At 40.2% G+C, this 22,425-nt stretch overlaps 1 protein-coding gene across 1 annotated transcript in view; it reads left to right on the forward strand.

The window, feature by feature from the left end:
- Positions 1-3,513: 3,513 nt before the first annotated feature.
- Positions 3,514-22,425, forward strand: part of LOC148043922 (uncharacterized) — a 19,676-nt gene continuing 764 nt past the window's right edge. The window contains exons 1-4 of the mRNA XM_087723701.1: positions 3,514-3,561; positions 4,655-4,799; positions 17,657-18,161; positions 18,465-18,647. Coding sequence (XP_087579827.1) covers positions 3,514-3,561; positions 4,655-4,799; positions 17,657-18,161; positions 18,465-18,647 — 881 coding nt within the window. The remainder of the gene's footprint in view (positions 3,562-4,654; positions 4,800-17,656; positions 18,162-18,464; positions 18,648-22,425) is intronic.

Genomic DNA, 22,425 nt, shown 5'->3' on the forward strand with positions numbered 1-22,425 from the left:
CATTCGATCATGTTACCCTTTCTCTGTGCAGTGATCTGCAACCAAATTGGTTGTCTTTATTTCGTACAATGACAATAAAGACTATACCACTACTATCTGGTATGTTATGGTTGCTTCACTGATTTTGTGAGAACTGCACAGATGGCATTGCAAACCAGGAGAAGACACAAGGTTAAACAATATAATTTAACTTTCTTTTTTCTTAAGATATTTTTACCTCCTCTGATATTTATAGTACAGCTATATATGTAAAAGGTAGCAACTTGGGATTAGAGTCTTAACAACCCCATGCCTATTTCAATGTCTGTAGTGCATTAGTAGAGTTTAATTTTATGGAATAAATCCTATTTGTTTAAATTATCTTAGTACAAAGTTCATTTGGTATAAATTTGTGAGTTTTGCTTCTATATTTATATTTAAATCTATATTTATAGATTTATTTATTTATTTATTTATTTATTTATTTATTTATTTATTTATCTACATTATCTCTATCATCCATCTATCCATCTATCCATCCATCCAATCATCCAATCATGCAATCATCCAATCATCCATCCATCCATCCAATCATCCATCCATCCATCCATGGCCATGTGTTTTCCCTCTCTCTCTCTCTCTCTCTTCCTTCCTTTTGTCTCTCTGTCTTTTTCTTTTTCTTTTTTTCTTTCATCTCTCTCTCTCTCTCTTTCTTTTTTCTTTCTTTCTTCCTTCCTTCCTTTCTCTTTCTCTCTCTCTCTCTGTCAGTCTGTGTGTGTGTGTGTGTGTGTGTGTGTGTGTGTGTGTCTGTGTGTCAGTGGTGGGTTTCAAAATTTTTTGGAACCTCTTCTGTAGGTGTGGCCTGCTTTCCATGTCCACTGGTGGAACCTCTTCTAACCAATTTGGTAGATTTGATGAACCGGTTCTACCGAATAGGTGCAAACTGGTAGGAACCCACCTCTGGCCGAACCAGTAGTTCCGATTGAGCCCGCTTACCTACCGCGGTGCAATCCCATCCTGTATAATCCAGTGTGCATGCACGGAAGACACACATACAGACACACATTTTTGGTTATGGGCAAACCTGTTGTTACATTATGCCCATCTCTGCTTAGAACTCAATAGCAGTAGACTTATATACCGCTTCATAGGGCTTTCAGCCCTCTCTAAGCGGTTTACAGAGAGTCAGCATATTGCCCCCAACAATCTGGGTCCTCATTTTACCCAACTCGGAAGGATGGAAGGCTGAGTCAACCCTGAGCCGGTGAGATTTGAACCGCTGAACTGCTGATCTAGCAGTAGCCTGCAGTGCTGCATTTAACCACTGCACCACCTTGGCTCTCAACTCAAACATTCGGAGGGCAAACTATATTCATAATGGCAATTTTACCGACATTCTCCTTGTGATAATAGTGAACATATGGATGATGGTAGGAAAAATAATGTTCATGAACATTAGAACAATGATAATTTTATTCCTTCTCATTATGTTGCCACCAATTTTTTTTTTCCTTTAGGTTCACTCAGTTAGTTTAGGCTCACTACCTACTTCTTCACTGCATGCTATATAAATACCATCATGAACAGATTTAAACTTGAAAGTTACTTAACTTTGGATGAATCATGACCATAGAATATAGTTATAAAAGTGCTATGTGCTGTGGTGGCATATAAGCACAAGAAAATGTTTCTGAATCTTCAAAGTTCCACTTTTCAGTATGACTTTTAAATTCTCACTTACTCCTGAGATAATATTTCCTTAAAATAATCTGGAAGGGAAAATGAGATATATTTTAGCCCACCTTAAAATTCCACCCCCTGCCAAGAGCTTTGCCTGACATTTTAAAATCATTTCTTTCTCTCTTTTTCCTCTTTCCCTTTTTAATATATTTAGTCGTAATGGAAAAAAGTGAACTTTGGTCTTGCCTGGATTTGCGAAAGGATTAATTGTACTACTTACAACTTTTACTGAGAGTTCTCAGAATAGTGTTCAGTAGGCATAGCCTGCATATTTTAGCCTATATGGGAGGAAGAAAGAGGGACTGAGTGGGAGAGGGAGATAGAAATATAGATATATAGATGGATGGATGGATGGATGGATGGATGGATGGATCGCAAAGATATATGGTAGGTAGGTAGGTAGGTAGGTAGGTAGGTAGGTAGGTGGGTGGGTGGGTGGGTGGGTGGGTGGGTGGGTGGATGGATGGATGGATGGATGGATGGACGGACGGACGGACGGACGGATGGACAGATGGACGGATCACAAAGATAAATGGTAGGTAGATAGATAGATAGATAGATAGATAGATAGATAGATAGATGGATGGATGGATGGATGGATGGATGGATGGATGGATGGATGGATGGATGGATGGATGGATGGATGGATGGATGGATCACAAAGATAGATGGTAGATAGATAGATAGATGGATGGATGGATGGATGGATGGATGGATGGATGGATGGATGGATGGAGAGACAGAGATAGAGAGATAGAAATAGATAGACAGAAAGGAGTAGATACAATTGGAGGAAATGGTAAAGAGGAGAGTTGTTAAAGAAGATAAGGTCAAATGTTAAATATCAATGTTATTATACTATTAATATCATGGTGAGGGATTATAACAAAAAAAAATGTATACCATGACTATTTAAGCACAATTGTACCCAGAACACACACTGTTCGGTGAAAATTGGATGTTACACAAATAAAACTTGGGGGGGGGGGGAGAGAGAGAGAGAGAGAGAGAGAGAGAGAGAGAGATTAGAGAGAAACGGATGCATGGGTGGATGGAAAGAGAGATGGATGGATGATGGATGGATGGATAGATAGAGATGCATAGACCAAGAGGTAGAAAGAAAGAAAGAAAGAAAGAAAGAAAGAAAGAAAGAAAGATAGATAGATAGATAGATAACCTTTATTGCCAGTTTTGTACTGTTTCAGTTTCATTTCAGAGCAAAGTTTTGAGATCAGTACAGACTCAGAACTTTAGTACAGAAGATAAGCCATGCCCAGGCTCCTTGCTGTCTCCTTGTTGCTCACACAGCAAAATACTATTTCAGTTTCCAAACAGCCTTCATTGTTACCATGTCTCTGCCAAGCCATTAACTCTCATACACTGACAAAACTCTGCATTGTCTTCTTTGGTCTTTGATTCTGACGGATGCCAACTCCAGAATACATTAGGAAGGCCAAAGGGGAGAAAACTGCATGGATATTGGGACAAGGACTCACAAAGTACTTGATATACTATAGAGTGGCTGTGTTTAGGTACCAGAGGATATAATTCAATCTTAGCTTTTGCTAGATAGAAGAAAAATAATAACACCAAGAGCCGTTCTTTCGATGGCATTTATTTCCAATTTCTGCTCATTGTTCCAGTCCAAGAGCATGGTTTTCTGGCACAGACCAGAGTTTTTATTATGTTTTATTTTCAAACACTGCTGCTTTCTCGCTCCATTTTCATGCTCTGGTACAGAAGTGAGAGCTTTATTTTCCCAAGCCTATGGCTGCTTTCTGCCCGAACCGGAGCATGTCAAATCAGCATGGAACTGCATTGAGTTCCTTGCAGTGTGCTGAGGTCAGAGGTCAGTGGAAACATACCACAAAGGAAACACAACTTGTTGTGAGAATCACCTAAGGGTCATTTTTCATTATTGTGCAATTTAAGAATGCAAACAAGGCTACAGTGTACTGTCAAAAATAGGACAAATGCAGAAAGTCAAGAGAGATTAAAATTCTGCAGATGAATTCTTGTTCTTGTGGCACATGAAGAGAAAGCTATGTGGTCAAGTTGTTGTTTGTTTGTTTGTTTGTTTCACAGCAGCGTAATTTTGGCATTGTGATGAATGACTGTTTCAGGCCCTGATAGGCAGTTTGCTTTCATTCATGCATTTGAATGCATTGCTTGGCTTATGCTTAGGGGAATATTGTTGCAGCTGGAGATAGTAATCCTTTCATCCTTTGGATCCGTCTCTTTAGCCCTTAAGAGACAGAAGGCAAGTTGTGGCAAGAGGAGATAAACCAATAAATAACATTTTGTCTGACATATACAACTGAAATGTTATATATATATACAGTGTATCTAGCTGATGAGAGCTAAATAGCTTGGAATAGATCTATACTAGTCTCCCTTTATTTATTTGTCAGCACAAATGCAACACAAAAATGGTTTTTCTGCCTGGAAGACTCCTAGGGTGGAGCTGAAAGGCAAAAGGGAAGCACTATGCTCCCTCCCACATTTGGGAATACCAGGTGCTTCGACATAACACTTAATTATTTCCTTGGTTCAGCTGATAAGGGAGGAGAGCTTGTGGCTTAGAGGCTAATACAACTGCCCAACATGTAGAACAGCCCAGGTTCGAATCCCAGTAAGGGTATGGCTAGCTGATGAGGGCTAACATAGCTTGAAATAGATGTATACATAACAGGTGCTTTGACATAACACTTACACACACACACACACACACACACACAAACACACACACACACACACACATCCCTAATAGGTTTTGTTTTACCCCTTCAATGCTTTCTAGTCTTGGCTTCTTGGAAACCTGAGAATTTTAATTTAATTTTTAATTTTATGTTTTTTTGTTAAGCATCTATCAGATGACAGATATGTATAAAGCATTGTATAGAGCATTGCTGAGGTCATATTTTCTGCAATCGAGTTTGGAGTGGTTTACCTTAAGTTTGTATCTCACCCCCCCCCCCTCTCTCTCTCTCCCTCCCTATCTATCTATCTATCTATCTATCTATCTATCTATCTATCTATCTATCTATCTATCTATCTATCTATCTATCTATCTATCTATCTATCTATCATCTACCTACCTACCTACCTACCTACCTACCCATCCATCCATCCATCCATCCATCCAACTATCTAATTTAAAATCAACCGTGTGTGTGTGTGTGTGTATACACACACACACACAAACACACACACATACACACACACACATACAAACAAACAAACAAACAAAATGTTTCCTGAAATTGTTTGTTAGCTTTTCTCCAATTAGCTGGTTAGTTGAGATGCAGTATTAGCTTAATGCTACAGATATTCCAGAACCTAGAGTTAGTGATTTGGAAAGATATTTAAACCCTTAACTTAAATTCCCCCTTGCAGAAATCTAAACTGAAAGCAGAGAATTGCAATGGTTATATTGCTGTTGTATTCATCAGTATCCTTCGGAGTACTGTTTTGAGACTTTCTCAGCGTAGTAGACTATTATTTTGATTGCTAAATCAATGGGTTCCCTTGTATTCATGCATGTCTTCCATTTATTAGAAAGTCAGAATCTGTTCCTTAATGTTGGCCTTGGTAGCTAATTGTATGTAACCAGCCATGATCCAAACAATCTGTCTCTTTGTCTATGGCAGGGGTGTCAAGTCAAGTATTGGACGAGGTTTTTCACAACAAAAGAAAGAGAAAATACTTGGATCATAAGGGAACTTAGAGACGGTGCCCTTAAAAAGAAATTGGTGCATTTAATACCTCATCTTATGTTCCAAAGGGACTTTCTTCTTTCAAAAGGTAACTGGACTTTCTCGTTTTCCTAGAAGATGTTTCGCTTCTCATCCAAGAAGCTTCTTCAGTTCCGATGAAACAGTGGAGGATGGGGAAGGATTTATATTCCTTGCAGACTCCCTGGTCGTTAGCACTTTTTCTGAGAGTTGTTGAGGTCACTTCGATGTTTATCTATTCCCTCAGGGTCACCCGAATCCTTCTCCACCATTTAGTCAGAACTGGAGAAGCTTCTTGGATGAGAAGTGAAATGTCTTCTAGAAAAACATGGAAGTACCATTTGAAATAAAACACCCTTGGGACAGCTATGATCTGATGCCTGACAATCTTTTTTTCCTCCATGTACAATTCTTTATTTATTTGTACTTAGCTACTTATGACCAAATATTATTTACCTATATTGTGCTTTATATTTTTACTGTCATTTATTCTCTTACACACAGTTATAGGTATACATTCACATAGTTATTCTTTTTCTTTGCAATTCTTATATTATTATTATTCCATTTAAAAGGTTATAAGGTATACTTTGGAGTGCTTTGTTTACCATCCTTCGCACCTACTACGACACCACCTTATTTTCTCTTTCTTTTCTTTTCTCCTCCCTCCCTTCTCTACTTCCTTCCTTCCTCCTCTCCTTCCCCTTCTTCCTTCCCTTACCTCTCCCCTACTCCTACCCTCTTTCTTCTCCTTCCTACCCTATCTCCTTCTCTTTCTCTCTCTTCCTCCCTCCTCTCCTTCTCTATCTCTCTCTTCCACCCACCTCTCCTTGCCTCTTTCTTCTTCCTCTACTTCTCCTCCACATTTCTTCTTCCTCTCCTACTATCTCTCCTTCTCTTTCTCCCTCTTCCACCCTCCACTCCTTTCCATTCCTTCGTCCCTCCATTCTCTACTTCCTTTCTCCCCTCCTTTCCTTCCTTCTTCCCTTCCTTTCTTTTTCTATTGTTATAGGTGTCTCTTTCAACTCCCAGTTTATGTTTTCTTGGGGATGGTATTTCCACAAGCCCCTTTTTGTTTCATATCATTTCTTTTTTTCTCTATCAATCTACAGATGCCTGAGAATCTTAATCAATCAATCAATCAATCAATCAATCAATCAATCAGAATAAAGCTGGAAGGGCAGTGGTGGGTTTCCATCAGTGGTGGGATTGAGCCAGTTCGCACCAGTTCAGGAGAACCGGTTGTAAAACGTTCTGAGCAGTTTGGTAAACTGGTTGTTGGAAGAAATCATTAGGGCACAGAACCGGTTGTTAAATTATTTTAATCCCACCACTGGTTTCCATTTTTTTCACTACTGGTTTGCTCGTACGCCGAGAAGCATCCAGGTGGTGGGTGGAGTTTCCCACCGCAACCACTACAGTTCGCCCGATCCTGGCCGAACCAGCAGAAACCCACCTCTGTGGAAGGGACCTTGGAGGTCTTCTAGTCCAACCCCCTGCTCAAGCCAGAATCCCTATACCATTTCAGACAAGTAACTGTCCAGTCTCTTCTTCAAAATTTGCAGTGATGAAGTACTCACAACTACAGACATTTAGCTATATACTGGGAATCCTCATAGGTAGTAAATCTTATGTTTTCGATTCTCAGTTGAAGCAAGGTGTGTCTTATTCTCTCTTTTTTTAAAAAAAGAAATAATTTTGTTGTTTTTTTTCTGCCAGGAGTTGAAGTCCAATAAAATGCTCCAAGGAGTTTCATTATGAATGAATCATCCAAGTGAATTTCTGAATTCAGGGAAGATGATCAGAACAAATAATGCATAATGTTCCTCCAGACAAATTTCAGGGAAAAAAAACGTAAACAAATCTTCATGTCTCTTTCAGAATGCAAAAGAACACAAGGTGTTCTTCTTTTTATTGTTGTTATTGTTGTGCGTAAGATGTGCATTTGGAAGTTTATTTTGACAGGAGTGAAGCTCAGGGCGGAAAAAAAAACCTATTAAATTTCTAAAACAACTTTTTTAAAGTTAAGCCTTAAACTCTAATGTTTTGAATCATGGAATACTTGATTTGGTTTCTTTCTCCTCCAGAATTCATTCATTCATTCATTCTCTCTCTCTCTCTCTCTCTCCCTCTCTCTCTACACAGACACAAACACCCCAATATTGTGGAGGAGAAAGAATATGTGTGTGTGTGTGTGTGTGTGTGTGTGTTTTATTTGTGCTGATAAATAAATAAAGGGAGACTAGTATACATCTATTTCAAGCTATTAACTCTCATCAGCTAGCCATACCCTTATTGGGATTTGAACCTGGGCTATATTGCATACTAGGCAGAGATCTTAGCCATTAGGCCACAGGCTCTTATCCGTTATCAGCGAAGCCAGGGTGAAAGGTATCTATTAGATTTTTACAACCCCTGGTAAGCCCTCTCTCTCTCTATATATATATATATATATATATATATATATATAGATAGATAGATAGATAGATAGATAGATAGATAGATAGATAGATAGATAGATAGATAGATAGATAGATAGATAGACAGAGACAGAGACAGAGACAGAGACAGAGACAGAGAGTAAATTATTATTATGGTTCATTCCACACTCAGCCAGAGATTCAGACTGCATTTGGCATTTTTATATAGCTATTGAGTCAGAATTTAATAGAATAACAGGGTTGGAAGGGACCTTGGAGGTCTTCTAGTCCAACCTCCTGCTCAAACAGGAAACCCTATACCATTCCAGACAGATGGTTGTCCAATCTCTTCTTAAAAGCCTCCAGTAACAACTTCGGAAGGAAAGCCATTTCACTGATGTCATGATCATGTTGCTTACTGACAGAGTTATGCGCCCCAATTGTTATAGGACAGGTTGTCCTTCCCAAGGACCAGGAATAGGCAGATATTGATGGTATTAAAGGTATCATCACAAAGCTGCCTTTCGCAATTGACCAAACTGAATTCTATATGGACAGAAATATGGACTGTATTCTATAAAAATTAGTAGGATTCATGTAATAGAAGCCTAAATGCAGGGCAATTGTCATAGACAATTAGGGATGCTCATTTTTTTTGTCTCTCTCCTGTTCTGATTAATGTTATCTCTGATTTGAAATAGGACAAGGACAGCTGACTCCTCCTCCTCCTCTTCCTCCTGCTCCTGTTGTTGTTGTTGTTGTTGTTCTTCTTCTTCTTCTTCTCCTCCTCCTCCTCCTCCTCCTCCTCCTCCTCCTCCTCCTCCTCCTCCTCCTCCTCCTTCTTCTTCTTCTTCTTCTCCTTCTCCTCCTTCTCCTTCTTGCCCATGGCTTGCATGTCTTTTTTGATGGTATCTCGCCATCTCTGTTTTGGATGCCTTCAATGTCAACGCGCATGGACTTGTGGTTGGTAGGCTTTCTTGGCAATGGTGGAAGGTGCTGCTCTCTGGACATGTCCATGCCAGCACAGCTGGCCTTGTCTCATATTCTCTGTAATTGGTGACACACCAGAATGTGTGTCGAATGGTGTTATTTTTGAAGTGGTCAAGAAGGGAGATGCCCGATATCCAACAGGGCATTCACATTTCCATGGCATGGAGGTAGCTTTCGGTCCCTGTTGTTGCTGCCCAGCATTCCATGCCAGACAGTGCAACAGGGTGGATGGTTGTCTTGTAAATTTCACATTTAAGATGGGTTGGCATTCGTCTGTCACATAACACGCCAGTGAGTTTTCGGCAATGCATTCCAAACTGCATTCACCCTTGCTTGCACCTCGCTATTGAGGTCATCATTGCATTGGAGATGGAATCCCAGATACCGAAAAATGTCCACTTTCTTAAGGTTTTCTCCACTGATTTGAAGAGCTGACTCTTTCTACTCCATGGGCATTCATTTAACATCAGAACAAGTGTTCTACAATGCTTCTCAACCTTCGTTGCTTGAAGATGTGTGGCATTCAACTCCCAGATTTCAAGGCTGAGAAATGCTGGATTACTGAATTGTAGGGCAATCCGTATCCAAGTCCACCTTCTCTCCTGAATGCAAATTAGAAACTCAGATGAGGACTAGTTTCTAGTCCAACCCCCTGCTCATGCAGGAAACCCCACACTACTTCAGACAAATGGCTATCCAACATCTTCTAAAAAATTCCAGTGTTGGAGCATTCGCAATTTCTGGAGGCAAGTTGTTCCGCTGATTCATTGTTCTAACTGTCAGGAAATTTCTCCTTAGCTTTAAGTTGCTTCTCTCCTTGATTAGTTTTCCAGAATCTCAACATCTTTTTTATATCATGGTGACCACAACTGGATGCAGGATTCCAAGTGTGGCCTTACCAAGGCATTGTAAAATAATATTAACACTTCACGTGATCTTGATTCTATCCCTCTTTTTATTTAGCCTAGAACTATGTTGGCTTTTTTGGCAGCTGCTGCACACTGCTGGCTCATATTTAAATGATTGTCCACTAGGACTCCAAGATCCCTCTCACAGTTACTACTATTAAGCAAGGTAACCAGTGGTAGGTTCCTACTGGTTTGGACCGGTTTGGCCAAACCAGTTGTGGTTTGGTGGCCTGAGTCACTGGAGCTGGCAATAACCAAGGCCTTCCTTGCCCCCGAACCATCATGCTGGCCACACTCATTCCTGATCTAGCAAATTGGTAGCCTCAGAGCATGTTAATATAAGGCAACTGGCAGTTGGAACAGAGTTCCTTTCAGGTGGGGTGGGGGAGTAGAATATCTAACTCCTTAGCATTGACACAAGTTAATATAATACCATATAAGAAATACTGATGATCTGATGATAATTTTGAAAAATCCTTTCTTAGCGAGTGCCTAGAAGCCAAGAGGAACATACATGTTGAATTTCAAGTTTGTAGGCTTTACAGTTCTGGAGATTTCGTGATGAGTGAGTGGTATTTGGCTTTTATATAGAGAGAGATTGTGGGTCCTTAGCATCTCATTATTCCCACATGCCTGGTTAGGTATCTTGAGAGCCTCTAATTGCTTAAGTGTTGAGATAGACCTATCTATTTTGCTTCAGTCAGCTTGAGTGAACCACTTAGGCTCAAATAATCATAAATAGTCTCCAATGCCACCCAAAACCTGAAAGCCAAAATTGACTTTCAAATGAGTTTAATTATTTGTAAAGATGTGTTTGGGTTACCAAACAATCTCATTCCCTCTTTCTGTCTTTGTTTCTTCCCTTTTTTTCTCCCTAGCAACTAATCTAACAAATTGATTTGATACAACCACCCATTAGTTTTCGAGCCAGCCAACTGGATATACTTGTTTTGCAATAAATAAGTTTATTTTCTATTTTTTTTCTTAAAAAATAAATAAATAAATATGCAAACACTGTCATGGGTGTTTGAATGTTTAGAGCTATAATTGGGTAACACATTCTTTCTTTTTAAAAAAAAATAAAATAAGATGTCTTAGACGCAGGACTTGGGAGTTTTGTCACCAAGATTTACAAGAACAGAAGGTTCTTTTTCGTTTAGCAATATTGAATGATGCAGAAAAGCAGAAGAAAAATATTTTGTTAAATCTGATATTAGGACACATGGCCTGGGTTCCGTCCCCCCCCCCCGCCGCAGTCACGTTGATAGAATCAGCACATTCGTCTCTCCTTGTTCCAAATGCATTTGAGCCCAGCTGAGTAACTTACAAAGTAGCAAAACATTTTCCCCAAATTGTAGTCCAGAGATGGCTAGCCTTTTTGTCATTGCGTGCTGAAAGCGTATGTGCGCACAACCATAATGCAATGTGTGTGTGTGACTCCCCCTTGTGTGCCCCGCCCCTGTGCATGCACATACAACCTCCCGCATGAGCCCTTCCCCCATGATTGCGTATGCAATCCCCGTACTTTCCCCACTCCCACGCATGCACAGACACAACCCCCTGTGCCGAGGTGGCGCGGTGGTTAAATGCAGCACTGCAGGCTACTTCAGCTGACTGCTAGATCAGCAGTTCAGCGGTTCAAATCTCACCGGCTCAGGGTTGACTCAGCCTTCCATCCTTCCGAGGTGGGTAAAATGAGGACCCGGATTGTTGTTGGGGGCAATATGCTGACTCTGTAAACCGCTTAGAGAGGGCTGAAAGCCCTATGAAGCGGTATATAAGTCTACTGCTATTGCTATTGCTGTGCATGCCCGCAATTGGATGGTGGGGAATGGCTGTGACACATCCAGTCAGAGCTGAAGAAGCTTCTTGGATGAGAAGTGAAACGTCTTCAAAGAAAAATCAGAAAGCCCAGTTGGCTCTTGAAAAAAGCACCTTTGGGGCAACCATGACTTGGATGACTGAGAATCTCCATAGACAGTACAATTAGAAAAATAAATAAATATAGATTTAAAGAAATGATTTGCGATGTTTATAATAGTTACAAACAAACTTGTTGTATATTCTCCCCCTTTAGGACTGCATGGATTCATGAAATTCTAGAAGAGGTCCCTATTCACTCACTTCCATATTCCTATAATATGGTGAATTTCAGAACTAGAATTGCATCAAGATACACATTAACTCCAACCTTTTGGAATACAGAACTATTTCAAAATCGAAACCAGTTTTGACTTCAAGGTGAGGTTGTGCCACCGGTTTTGCGTTGAGTTGTGCAACCCTCAACGCTCAGCAGTTGTTTCTAAGCATGAGACAGAAGCAGTGGTGGGATTCAAAATATTTCTACTACTAGTTCTGTGGGCATGGCTTTGTGGGCATGGTGTGGCTTTCTAGGTGTGGCTTTGTGGGCATGGAAGGGAAGGATACCGCAAAATCCTCATTCCCTCTCCACCCCACTAGCCTGCTTTCCAGCTCCGTTCTTCTGTTCAGGGCAACAAAAGCTGGGAGGCTGGGAGGCAGAAGGGGCGTGGCCAGCCTATTTGCCAGTTCTCCAAACTACTCAAAATTTTCACTACAGGTTCTCCAAAACCTGTCACAACTGGCTGAATGCCACCTCTGGACAGAAGGTCTCTCCAATGGAAATGGAACATTTAAAAAAAAAACATTTTAGACTTCAGTTCAAATTGAGATGCCATCCCTGCCTTTCTTCCTATCTTCATGCCTGGCAGCATCAGGTGATCGTTCCGTAGTTGAGCAGCGGAAAGCGGAAATCACAGAACCTGATGGGAATTCTTAAATAAGTTGTAACCTTAGATGAACTGATCTGAAATGTTATGAATAGAAACGTCACAGGAGGGAAGCGTCAGCGACATGACATTCTCAATTGCATTAATTTAGTCAAATAACATTTGCATACACAGCGCAGGCCTGATGACACGATCAGACGCCGTCGCCTGCATTCTCCCTGATAGAATAAGGAAGGCAATTTGAAACCCTTGCCTGTTGGTAAATTAATTTGTGTCCATTTCGCTTTCATTTCTGCAAATTAAATGGAATTAAGTGAAAGCTGTAAATGAAATTAAGTGGAGGTGAACTGAATTAAAGCAAATTACAGACTCAACTCGGGAAAGACGTCTTTAATAAAGTGAAATGGAAACAGTTATGAGTGAAAGATAAGGACAGGAATCCACAGTTGATATACTGTATGTTGAGGGCAACCAAGACTCCTAATTGGATTTGAAGTGCTAAAGGAGGCAGACGGTCCTTCAAATAGTAATTTGTATCTGTACCTAACATGGAAACAACTTGCCCTAAGATCAAAGAAAATATAATGATGCGGAAGCTAAGCCCAAAGGAATAGAATCATAGAGATGAAACCTTTCAGGGATGGGCTTCACATTTTTTAGCAAGGGGTTCTCTGCCCAGTTGCTGGGTGGACATGGCCTACTCAGCTTCCTGCACCACAGTGGATCAGAAAGGTCATCAGTTCAGTGGTTTGAATCCTTAGCACCACGTAACGGAGTGCGCTCCCATTACTTGCTCCAGCTTCTGCCAACCGAGCAGTTCGAAAGCACATAGAAAATGCAAGTAGAAAAATGGGAACCACCTTTGGTGGGAAGGGAACAGCGTTCCACGCCTTCAATGTTTAGTCATGCCAGCCACATGACCACGGAGATATCTTCGGACAGCGCTGGCTCTTCGGCTTTGAAACGGAGATGAGCACTGCACTCTAGAGTAGGGAACGACTAGCACATATGTGCGAGGGGAACATTTACCTTTAAAGGTAGATTGTATCTATAGTCCCCGCCCACACAAATTTTGCACATTGGCTTTTTTTGGTTCTTTGGAATTGGCATTCAGGTATTTGAAATCAGGGGTGCAATTTTAATACGTTATATGTTTGCAAATATCTATATTGTCTAATCTGTACTTTCTCTTCGCAACCCTCGGAATTCGTAAGAAGCAAGTCATTTAAAATTTAATATAATATAATTTCATTTCCCCCATATGTTTAGACTCTGGGTGGCTTACCAAATCCAGAAACATTATTTGAAATGTCTCAGAATTGTGATTAAACTGTAACAAGTGAAATGAGAAAGAGAGGGGGGGAGGAGGGGGGAGGAAGAGAGAGAGAGAGAGAGAGAAAGAATGAAAGAGAGAGAGAGAGAGAAATAAAAAGAGAAAGAGAAAGAAGAAGAGGGGAGGAAAGGGGAGAGAAAGAGAGAGAAAGAAAGAGGGAGAGAGAAAGAAAGAGAGAGAGAAAGAAAGAGAGAGAGACAGAGAAGGAGGAGGAGAGGAGGGGAGAGAGAGAGAGAAAGAGAGAGAGAAAGATGGCAATTAACAAAAAATATGACAAATTTCTTAGATATTTTTGTTCCTCCTAACTGAAATCCATTTGGACATAATTATGCAGATAAATATCATGAATAAAAAAAACTCCACACATGTGCAAACACACAAACACAGAAAGACCTCAATTTGTTTTCTTTGTCTCATTGTGTCTCCTTTCATGATTGGTTCAATCTGATTTGCCTGATCTTACTTTCAAGAAAAGTTAACAAGAATGCATAACATTCAATATTTATCACTCACCTAATCACATGCTTCACCCGCATGGAATTAGCAAGAGGAATCCAATAAATCCCCTATGAGGAGAATTCATTTCAAAATGGATTAGGCCTCTGAATTTCCTTTTGTTTTTATTTTTTTCCTATTTTGACCTGTTTTCATATAAATCACCACCCATATTTCATACAACAGACTTTAAAAAAAAAAACACTTCCAAAACTTGGAAGCCCAAAAAAGAGATTTCTTCATCTAATTTATTCTTTCTTTCTTTTAAGAGAGATGAGGCTTCTTCTAGTTTATGTGTCTTCATTTAGCCGAAAGATCAGTATTGGGCATTAAGGAAAGGAGGGGTATTAAGTTTGGTTGAACTCCATTAGTAACTCCATTACCTCTATTATTACTTTCATTACGTCCTTTATTAACTCAACTTTTAGTTGTAAACTGCTCAGAGTTATTTAAGAGTCAGGTGGGAGGTCAATTAAATATATGACTCAAACTGCCTGGGTAGAAAGAATTTTCCAATCACAGCACGGCTCTTCCAAAGTGGTAAAGGTAAAGGTTCCCCTCGCACATATGTGCTAGTCGTTCCCGACTCTAGGGGGTGGTCCTCATCTCCGTTTCAAAGCTGAAGAGCCAGTGGCATCCGAAGACATCTCTCTGGTCATGTGGCTGGCATGACTAAATGCCGAAGGTGCACGGAACGCTGTTACCTTCCAAAGGTGGTTCCTATTTTTCTACTTGCATTTTTACATGCTTTCGAACTGCTAGGTTGGCAGAAGCTGGGACAAGTAACGTTATGCGGCGGTAGGAATTCAAATATATATATTTGTGCCTACAACACAAATGTAACAAAGGCAACAGTAAAAATATTGGGTTTCTGTCTGGATGGTCTCTTATGACGAGCTGATGGACAGAGAATGGAAGCAGTGAACTTCCTCCCATATTTGGGCATACCAGGGGTTGTGACTTTAAATATATACCTTTCTCCCTGGCTCAGCTGATAAGGAGAGGAACTCTGTGGCTTAATGGTTAACACATCTGCCTAAGATGCAATACAGCACAGGTTCGAATCCCAGCAAGGGTATGGCTAGCTGATGAGAGCTAAATAGCTTGAAATAGATCTATACTAGTCTCCCTTTATTTATTTATCAGCACACAAATATAACATGTGTGTGTGTGTGTGTGTGTGTGTATCTATATCTATATGTATGTATGTATCTAAAGGGAGGAAATAAGACCAAAGGAAGAACTTGCAAGAGAACTTTGGGAGAACAATAATTGACTATAATAGATGGATGGGTTTGTGTATTTCACTAGAGAGCGTTTAGCCCAGGCTGCCCTTGATTGTATTTCCATTTTGAGGAAATAAAAACAAAACATCTGAGAAAATATCTACAGGCCCTCCACGCCAGCTCCTTCCCTCGAGATACTGCTATAGGGCATTGCATGCCAAAACAACCAGCCTCTGAGACAGTTTTTACCCTTATGCCATCACTCTGCTGAACACCCAATCCTCACAGTATTGTTTCATGTCTAAGGATATTGCCCCTTGTTGTATGGCTGTACTGTTGTTATTATCCTTGTCTTCTCTACTACTTCCTCTTATTGGTATCAGATTATGATTATTATTACTCTGTTGCTTTGCATGGACCCGGAAAGCAGGCCACACCTACAGAAGAGGTTCCAAAGATTTTTTGAAACCCACCACTGGTCCTTGGATATGATTATTCTACACTATCATGGTCCTATTTATAAAACTCAGGGCCTCTGTGAAAGGTAAGGATGACTACTGCGTTTGTGGTGCAATCAGAACACTGCGTGTGTTGAAGTTGTTTTAACGCAAACCAAAGATGCCTTTTAAGAAACAAGTTTACATCATATTCTTATGCATGCCAGTGCTGTGTGTGAGGTCATTTAAGGTGGTTCTGACAAGTGTCGTCGACATCTTCACATCCGGTAACATGGGCGGCAAGCCACTCCCATCCAGTCACATGGGCAGCAAACCACTCCCACAAAGGAGGCCACACCCACAGAGTAGGTTCGAACAATTTTTGAAACCCACCACTGATCACTATGATATCTGCTGGGGCCCTGCAGCAGCCAGCAGAGCTGGCAGCAGATTTGGAGGTTGGGGAGGAACCTGGGCTACTAATGAGTTGCAGTGGCACAGTGGATAGAGTGCTACCTCTGCTGCTTGCCAGCTGCCTGCAATTTGGCAGTTCAAATCTCACCAGGCTCCAGGTTAACTCAGCCTTCCATCCTTCCGAGATTGGTAAAACGAGGAGCCAGATTGTTGGGGGGCAATATGCCGACTCTATAAACCGCTTAAAGGAGGAGGTAAGAATTATGAAGTGGTATATAAGCCTAAGTGTTATTTGCTGTTGCTACTAGATTCAGATTTTAAGTTCAGAGAAACCAGCTAAAGAAATACCACAATGGAGAATTTCTGAACATTTTAAAGCTTCTGTATAATTATGCTATTCTCTTAGTTACCCTAAATATTGATGTAGACATCTCCAAAAGACTTCATCTGTTTTCTAATTTCACACCCCAGAATTCTGTTTTCTGATTTTTGCCCAGAAAGCTGTGGTTATATCCATCTGTTTTAAGAATAAATTTCAGTAAAGTAACTCTGCTATATCTGGATTATCTCCCCCAAATCACTGCCACACTGAATCACAAAATATACTAGGATTGATTGATTACAGCTCTTTCTCTTTCTAATCCAATTTCTCAAGGTTTAAAGGTGAGTGCCTGATTAATAAGTGTTAGATTTTCATTTTTAATGAATACCTTTGTGAAAATAGGGAGGGGGGGATTGCGGCGAGTAAAAGCATTTCCAGCTGACTCAAGTCAGAGAAAAGGTGGTAATGGGTGAATTCCAACTAACATTTATTTAACATGTTATTCTAAGAGATAGGCAACAACTAACATTTGGAAGACTGTTTGCCAGGCCTTTGCTGAATGTGAATGACATCACATCCACTTAATAAAAGGGGTTTTGTTGGGACCAGGAATCTGCTTCGTGCTTTTGAGGGACACCAAGGGGACACAGGCAATCCTACACCATTTCAGACAAATTGTTATCCAATCTCTTCTTAAAAACCTCCAGTGTTGGAGCACCAACTACTGGAAGCAAGTCATTCTACTAATTATTTTTTTCTCACTGTGAGGAAATTCCTCGATTTTAGTCAGACTTAGATTTAAACATTCTAATGCTCCTATTTTTTTTTGTTCCATCTCTATCGGTTCTTTTATACTATGTGCAGTAACTTTCATCAGTAACTATCACAAAACTGTCTGTCTGTCTTTCTGTCATCCATCTATCCATCCATCCATCCATTCCTATCTATATCTATCCATCCATCCATCCATCCATCCATCCATCCATCCATCCATTCATATCTATCTATCTATCATCTATCTATCTATCTATCTATCTATCTATCTATCTATCTATCTATCTATCTATCTATCTATCTATCTATCTATCTATCTATCATCTATTTATCTGTCATCTATCTATCCATCCATCCATCCATCCATCCATCCATCCATATCTTTCTTTCTTTCTTTCTATCTATCCATCCATCCATCCATCCATCTATCCATCTATCCATCCATATCTATCTATCTATCTATCTATCTATCTATCTATCTATCTATCTATCTATCTATCTATCTATCTATCCAACCATCCATATCTTTCTTTCTATCTCTTTCTCTATCCATCCATCCATCCATCCATCTATCCATCCATCCATCCATCCATCCATCCATCCATCCATCCATCCATCCATCCATCCATCCATATCTATCTATCTATCTATCTATCTATTTATCTATCTATCTATCTATCTATCATCTATCTATCTATCTATCTATCATCTATCCATCCATCCATATCTTTCTTTCTTTCTTTCTCTCTCTATCCATCCATCCATATCTATCTATCTATCATCCATCCATCCATCCATCCATCCATCCATCTATCTATCTATCTATTTATCTATCCATCCATTTATCCATATCTATTTATCCATCCATCCATATCTATCTATCTTTCCATCCATCCATCCATCCATCCATCCATATCTTTCTATCTGTCTGTCTGTCTGTCTATCTATCTATCTATCTATCTATCTATCTATCTATCTATCTATCTATCTATCTATCTATCTATCTATCATCTATCATCTATCTATCTATCTATCTATCTATCTATCTATCTATCCATCCATCCATCCATCCATCCATCCATCCATCCATCCATTTATATCTATCTATCTAGCCATCCATATCTATCTGTCTGTCTGTCTGTCTATCCATCCATCCATCCATCCATCATATCTATCTGTCTGTCTGTCGATCTATCTATTATCTATCCATCCATCCATCCATCCATCCATCCATCCATCCATCCATCCATATCTATCTATGCATCCACCCATCCTGTGTCATCAATCATCTATCTTGTTCTGACAATCCTTTCTCTTTTTCTGACACCTTCCTTACTTTTTCTCTTGATTTGAAATCAATCAGTGTGCTATCTGTGATCAAAGGCTTGTGATGTCTCTATGTCCATGCAAAACAATTTGCAATTAATATTGGAGTCCAAACCAATGAGTGGTGTGGTGGCCTAGAGGTGGAGCTTTCGCCTCACGATCGGGAGGCTGTGGGTTCCATCCCAGATAGAGGCAGATATTTCTCTTTCTGGGCACAATGAGGATATATCAGCTGAAGAAAACTCCACATTGGTGACAAGAAAGGCATCTGGCCAGTAATCACTCAACTCCATTCAGCTTCCCAGACTCCACCCCGCAAGGGATTATGGGGCCGTTAAAAGAAGATATTTGGGGTCCAAGTCAACAAAAGGAGAAATGCCAAGAGAAATAGGGAGAATACGGCTAAGCTCAACAGCAAGGTTCATTTTTTGGTTTAAGATGCTTCAATTCCTTCCTTCTGATATTATCATCATTGTAAAACATTTGTCATTTTTAGTGGATGACATCTGGTGTTTTTTTGTGAGTAAAGAGTCCTAGACCAGAAACGAAATAGGTAGGCAATTATAGAGCATTTGTTTGCTGAAACTGAAAAAAAACAAAACAAGAGAGCCTTTAATTGCACATTTTATCTGCTAAAATGCTTGACTGGTTTGAATGAGATGGATGTTCAGAAGTTCAGAACTTGCTATCCACCTGGGAGAGCTTTACTATGAAATATGACTTTGTAAACCACACATGGATACAAGTTTTTAGATGTAGATACAACAAAACACGACATTTTTTCTCCTTTCACAGGGGATTTGCGGAGTCAGACAGTCAGAAAACACGCTTCACTGGTAAAAATATATATATATATACAATTCGTAGTTTTCCTAGTAAAAAGACGGCTTGAACTAAAAGCAATTTTATGGAGGATATTGCCAGAATAAACACACACCTGCAAACAGAAATCTTCCTATTGCCGTGACATAGATTTGCCATAAACACATAAAATTATGTTCTTGCAAAATATAAAATATAAGCGTAAAATAATGTTTAGATGAAGCATTTGAATAAACAATTGGGTGGAAATGGTTTGCCTTTTCTTTAATTGCAAGAATGATTGATACCTATCATTTATTTAGCCAATGATCTTTTTGCCTACTTAACTGGAAACAAGCTACGTTAAACCCAGTGGAACATCCTTCTGAGTAAACGCAGGTGGCCCTCGGTTTATGACTGCAACTGAGCCCCGCATTTCTGCTGCTAAGTGAGACGTGTCTTTTTGCCCCATTGTACGACCTTCCTTGTGATTGTTATTAAGTGAATCACTGCAGTTGGTAAGTCAGTAAAGAGCCAAGGTGGCACAGTAGTTAGAGTCCAGTACTGCAGGCTACTTCAGTGGACTGCTAGCTGCAGTTCGGCAGTTCAAATCTCACCAGCTCAAGGTTGACTCAGTCTTCCAACCTTCCGAGGTGGGTAAAATCCAGATTGTTGGGTTACTGACTCTGTAAACTGCTTAGAGAGGGCTGGAAAAGCACCATGAAGCAGTATATAACTCTTAAGTCCTATTGCTACTGCTAGTAACCTGGTTGTAAGTGAGCCTGGCGTCCCCATTGACTTTGCTGGTCAGAAGGTTGCCAAAGGGGATGATCCTGGGGACACAGCAACGGTCATAAATAGGAATCAGTTGCCAAGCATCTTCTGAAGTCCAACTATTCCATTGGTTGCTCTCACCATTAGGACGTTTCTCCTTAGTTCTAAGTTGCTTCTCTCCATGGTTAGTTTCCATCCACTGTTTCTTGTCTTACCTTTTGGTGCTTTGGAAAATAGTTCGGCAACCTCCCCCCCGCCCTCATATTTGTAGGAGTCCTAGAGAGATGCGGTGACCTAGAGGTGGAGCTCTCACATCACAGTCAGAAGGCTGTGAGTTCGATCCCAGGTAGAGGAAGATATTTCTCTCTCTGGGGACAATGAGAATATCTCCGCTGAACATGACTCCGCATTGGCGACAGGGAAGGGCATCTGGCCAGTAAACACACTCAGTTCCATTCAGTTGCCCAGACTGTTAAGTCTATCCCCGTTAGGAGACTAGAGTTCTGCAGCAGACGATTAGTAACGAATAAGCCGCTGAATAGTCACTCACAGCCACCGAAGGTAAAACAAAGAATATCTTTACTTGTGTAACAAAAATAGAATAGATAGTCCTCAAAATCAGACTATAAGCAGTTTTGTAGTATATAAACGGTCTATTTACAATACGTTGAATTTACAGTTGCTCAACTCATGGTTCACCATGTAGACAGGTGACTCACATACAGACTAGCCACCATCCAATACACGGTCTTCTCTCCCAATACTAAGCACATACAGTAACAGTCAGTAACTATCAGGAACAACATTACAACCATTAGAATCAGTAAAGAAAACATCAGGAGCATCAAGGAGCATCAAGGAGAACTCCGTACTAGCTCCTACTTCCTTATATGGCTGCTTAAAGCAATACCATTCCAATTACCTCTTTCTTACATTTAAAGTAACAGATACATTAGTTACAATCATAGCTTATATACATTGTCAAGCCAAGACTAGGGTTACATCCCTAACACAGACTCCACCCTGCAAGGGTTTATGGGGTCATTAAAAGGAGATGGTCGTCTTTCCAGGAGTCCCTCAAATATTGGAACACAGCCATCCTATCCTCCCTAGTCCTTCTTTTCACCAGACATACCTGCTGTGTTGTGACTCAGCAGAAGTTTGCTGTGAGTTGAGTCGGGATGCAAGATTAACAATGCAGCTGGGGCTCGTTAGTGTCCTCTTTTGGAGATAAAAGGACGGATGGTGCCACACCCTGGTTGCAGAAGTCAACGTTCATTCATTCGTTCATCATTCATCGGTCGTGGTTTGTTTGTGAGAGACACTTGGAGAAGTGATTTGCTTTCTGTAACCCCGATTCATGGAGACACTTGGAGAAGTGAATTGTTTTGTAAGAGTTTTGTTTTGCATTCTGTTATCTTCTTGCCAGAGACTTTATTTATGTTTATTTTTGGGCTCGCAGCCAGTCTGAGCCGAGGACTGATAAAGTTCTTTCCTTTTAAGTTTGTCTGCCTGTCATCTATTAACGAGCGGAGAAGGGGGGACAGAACACTGCTGTATCCACAGGAGTGTTTTGGGGTAGAGCCAAAAAAAATAAAATCAAAATTGGTTTTGGGATGAACATGGATGGGATTAACTTCACCTTTTAGTGTCTTTTCGGGTCTTCCAATTAGGGAATTCTTCAAAGGCGGTATAACTGACTCATCCTTCGTGGGTTATCTTTCCAGGGTAATATGTGCCCCCAGGATGAGTCTGCCTTATAATCAAACTCTATTTAAAATTGCTTTACTCCCACGGGTTATAACATTACAAAAATAAAATTGGTTTTATTGATGCATATTATATAAGGCTGTTTTAATGGAAGATTTGAGCTCCTTCTAGGAAAGAATGCTACAGTTCAATCCCATTCGTAGTGTGATCATGTCACCTTGATTGTTCGTAATCAAATCACTGGCATCCTTAGTAGCAATAGCAATATAGCAATAGCAGTAGACTTATATACCGC

Source organism: Thamnophis sirtalis, unplaced genomic scaffold (genome assembly GCF_051295495.1).
Source record: "Thamnophis sirtalis isolate CommonGarterSnake01/CBP01778 unplaced genomic scaffold, rThaSir2_p1.2 scaffold_10, whole genome shotgun sequence".
Lineage (NCBI taxonomy): Eukaryota > Metazoa > Chordata > Lepidosauria > Squamata > Natricidae > Thamnophis > Thamnophis sirtalis.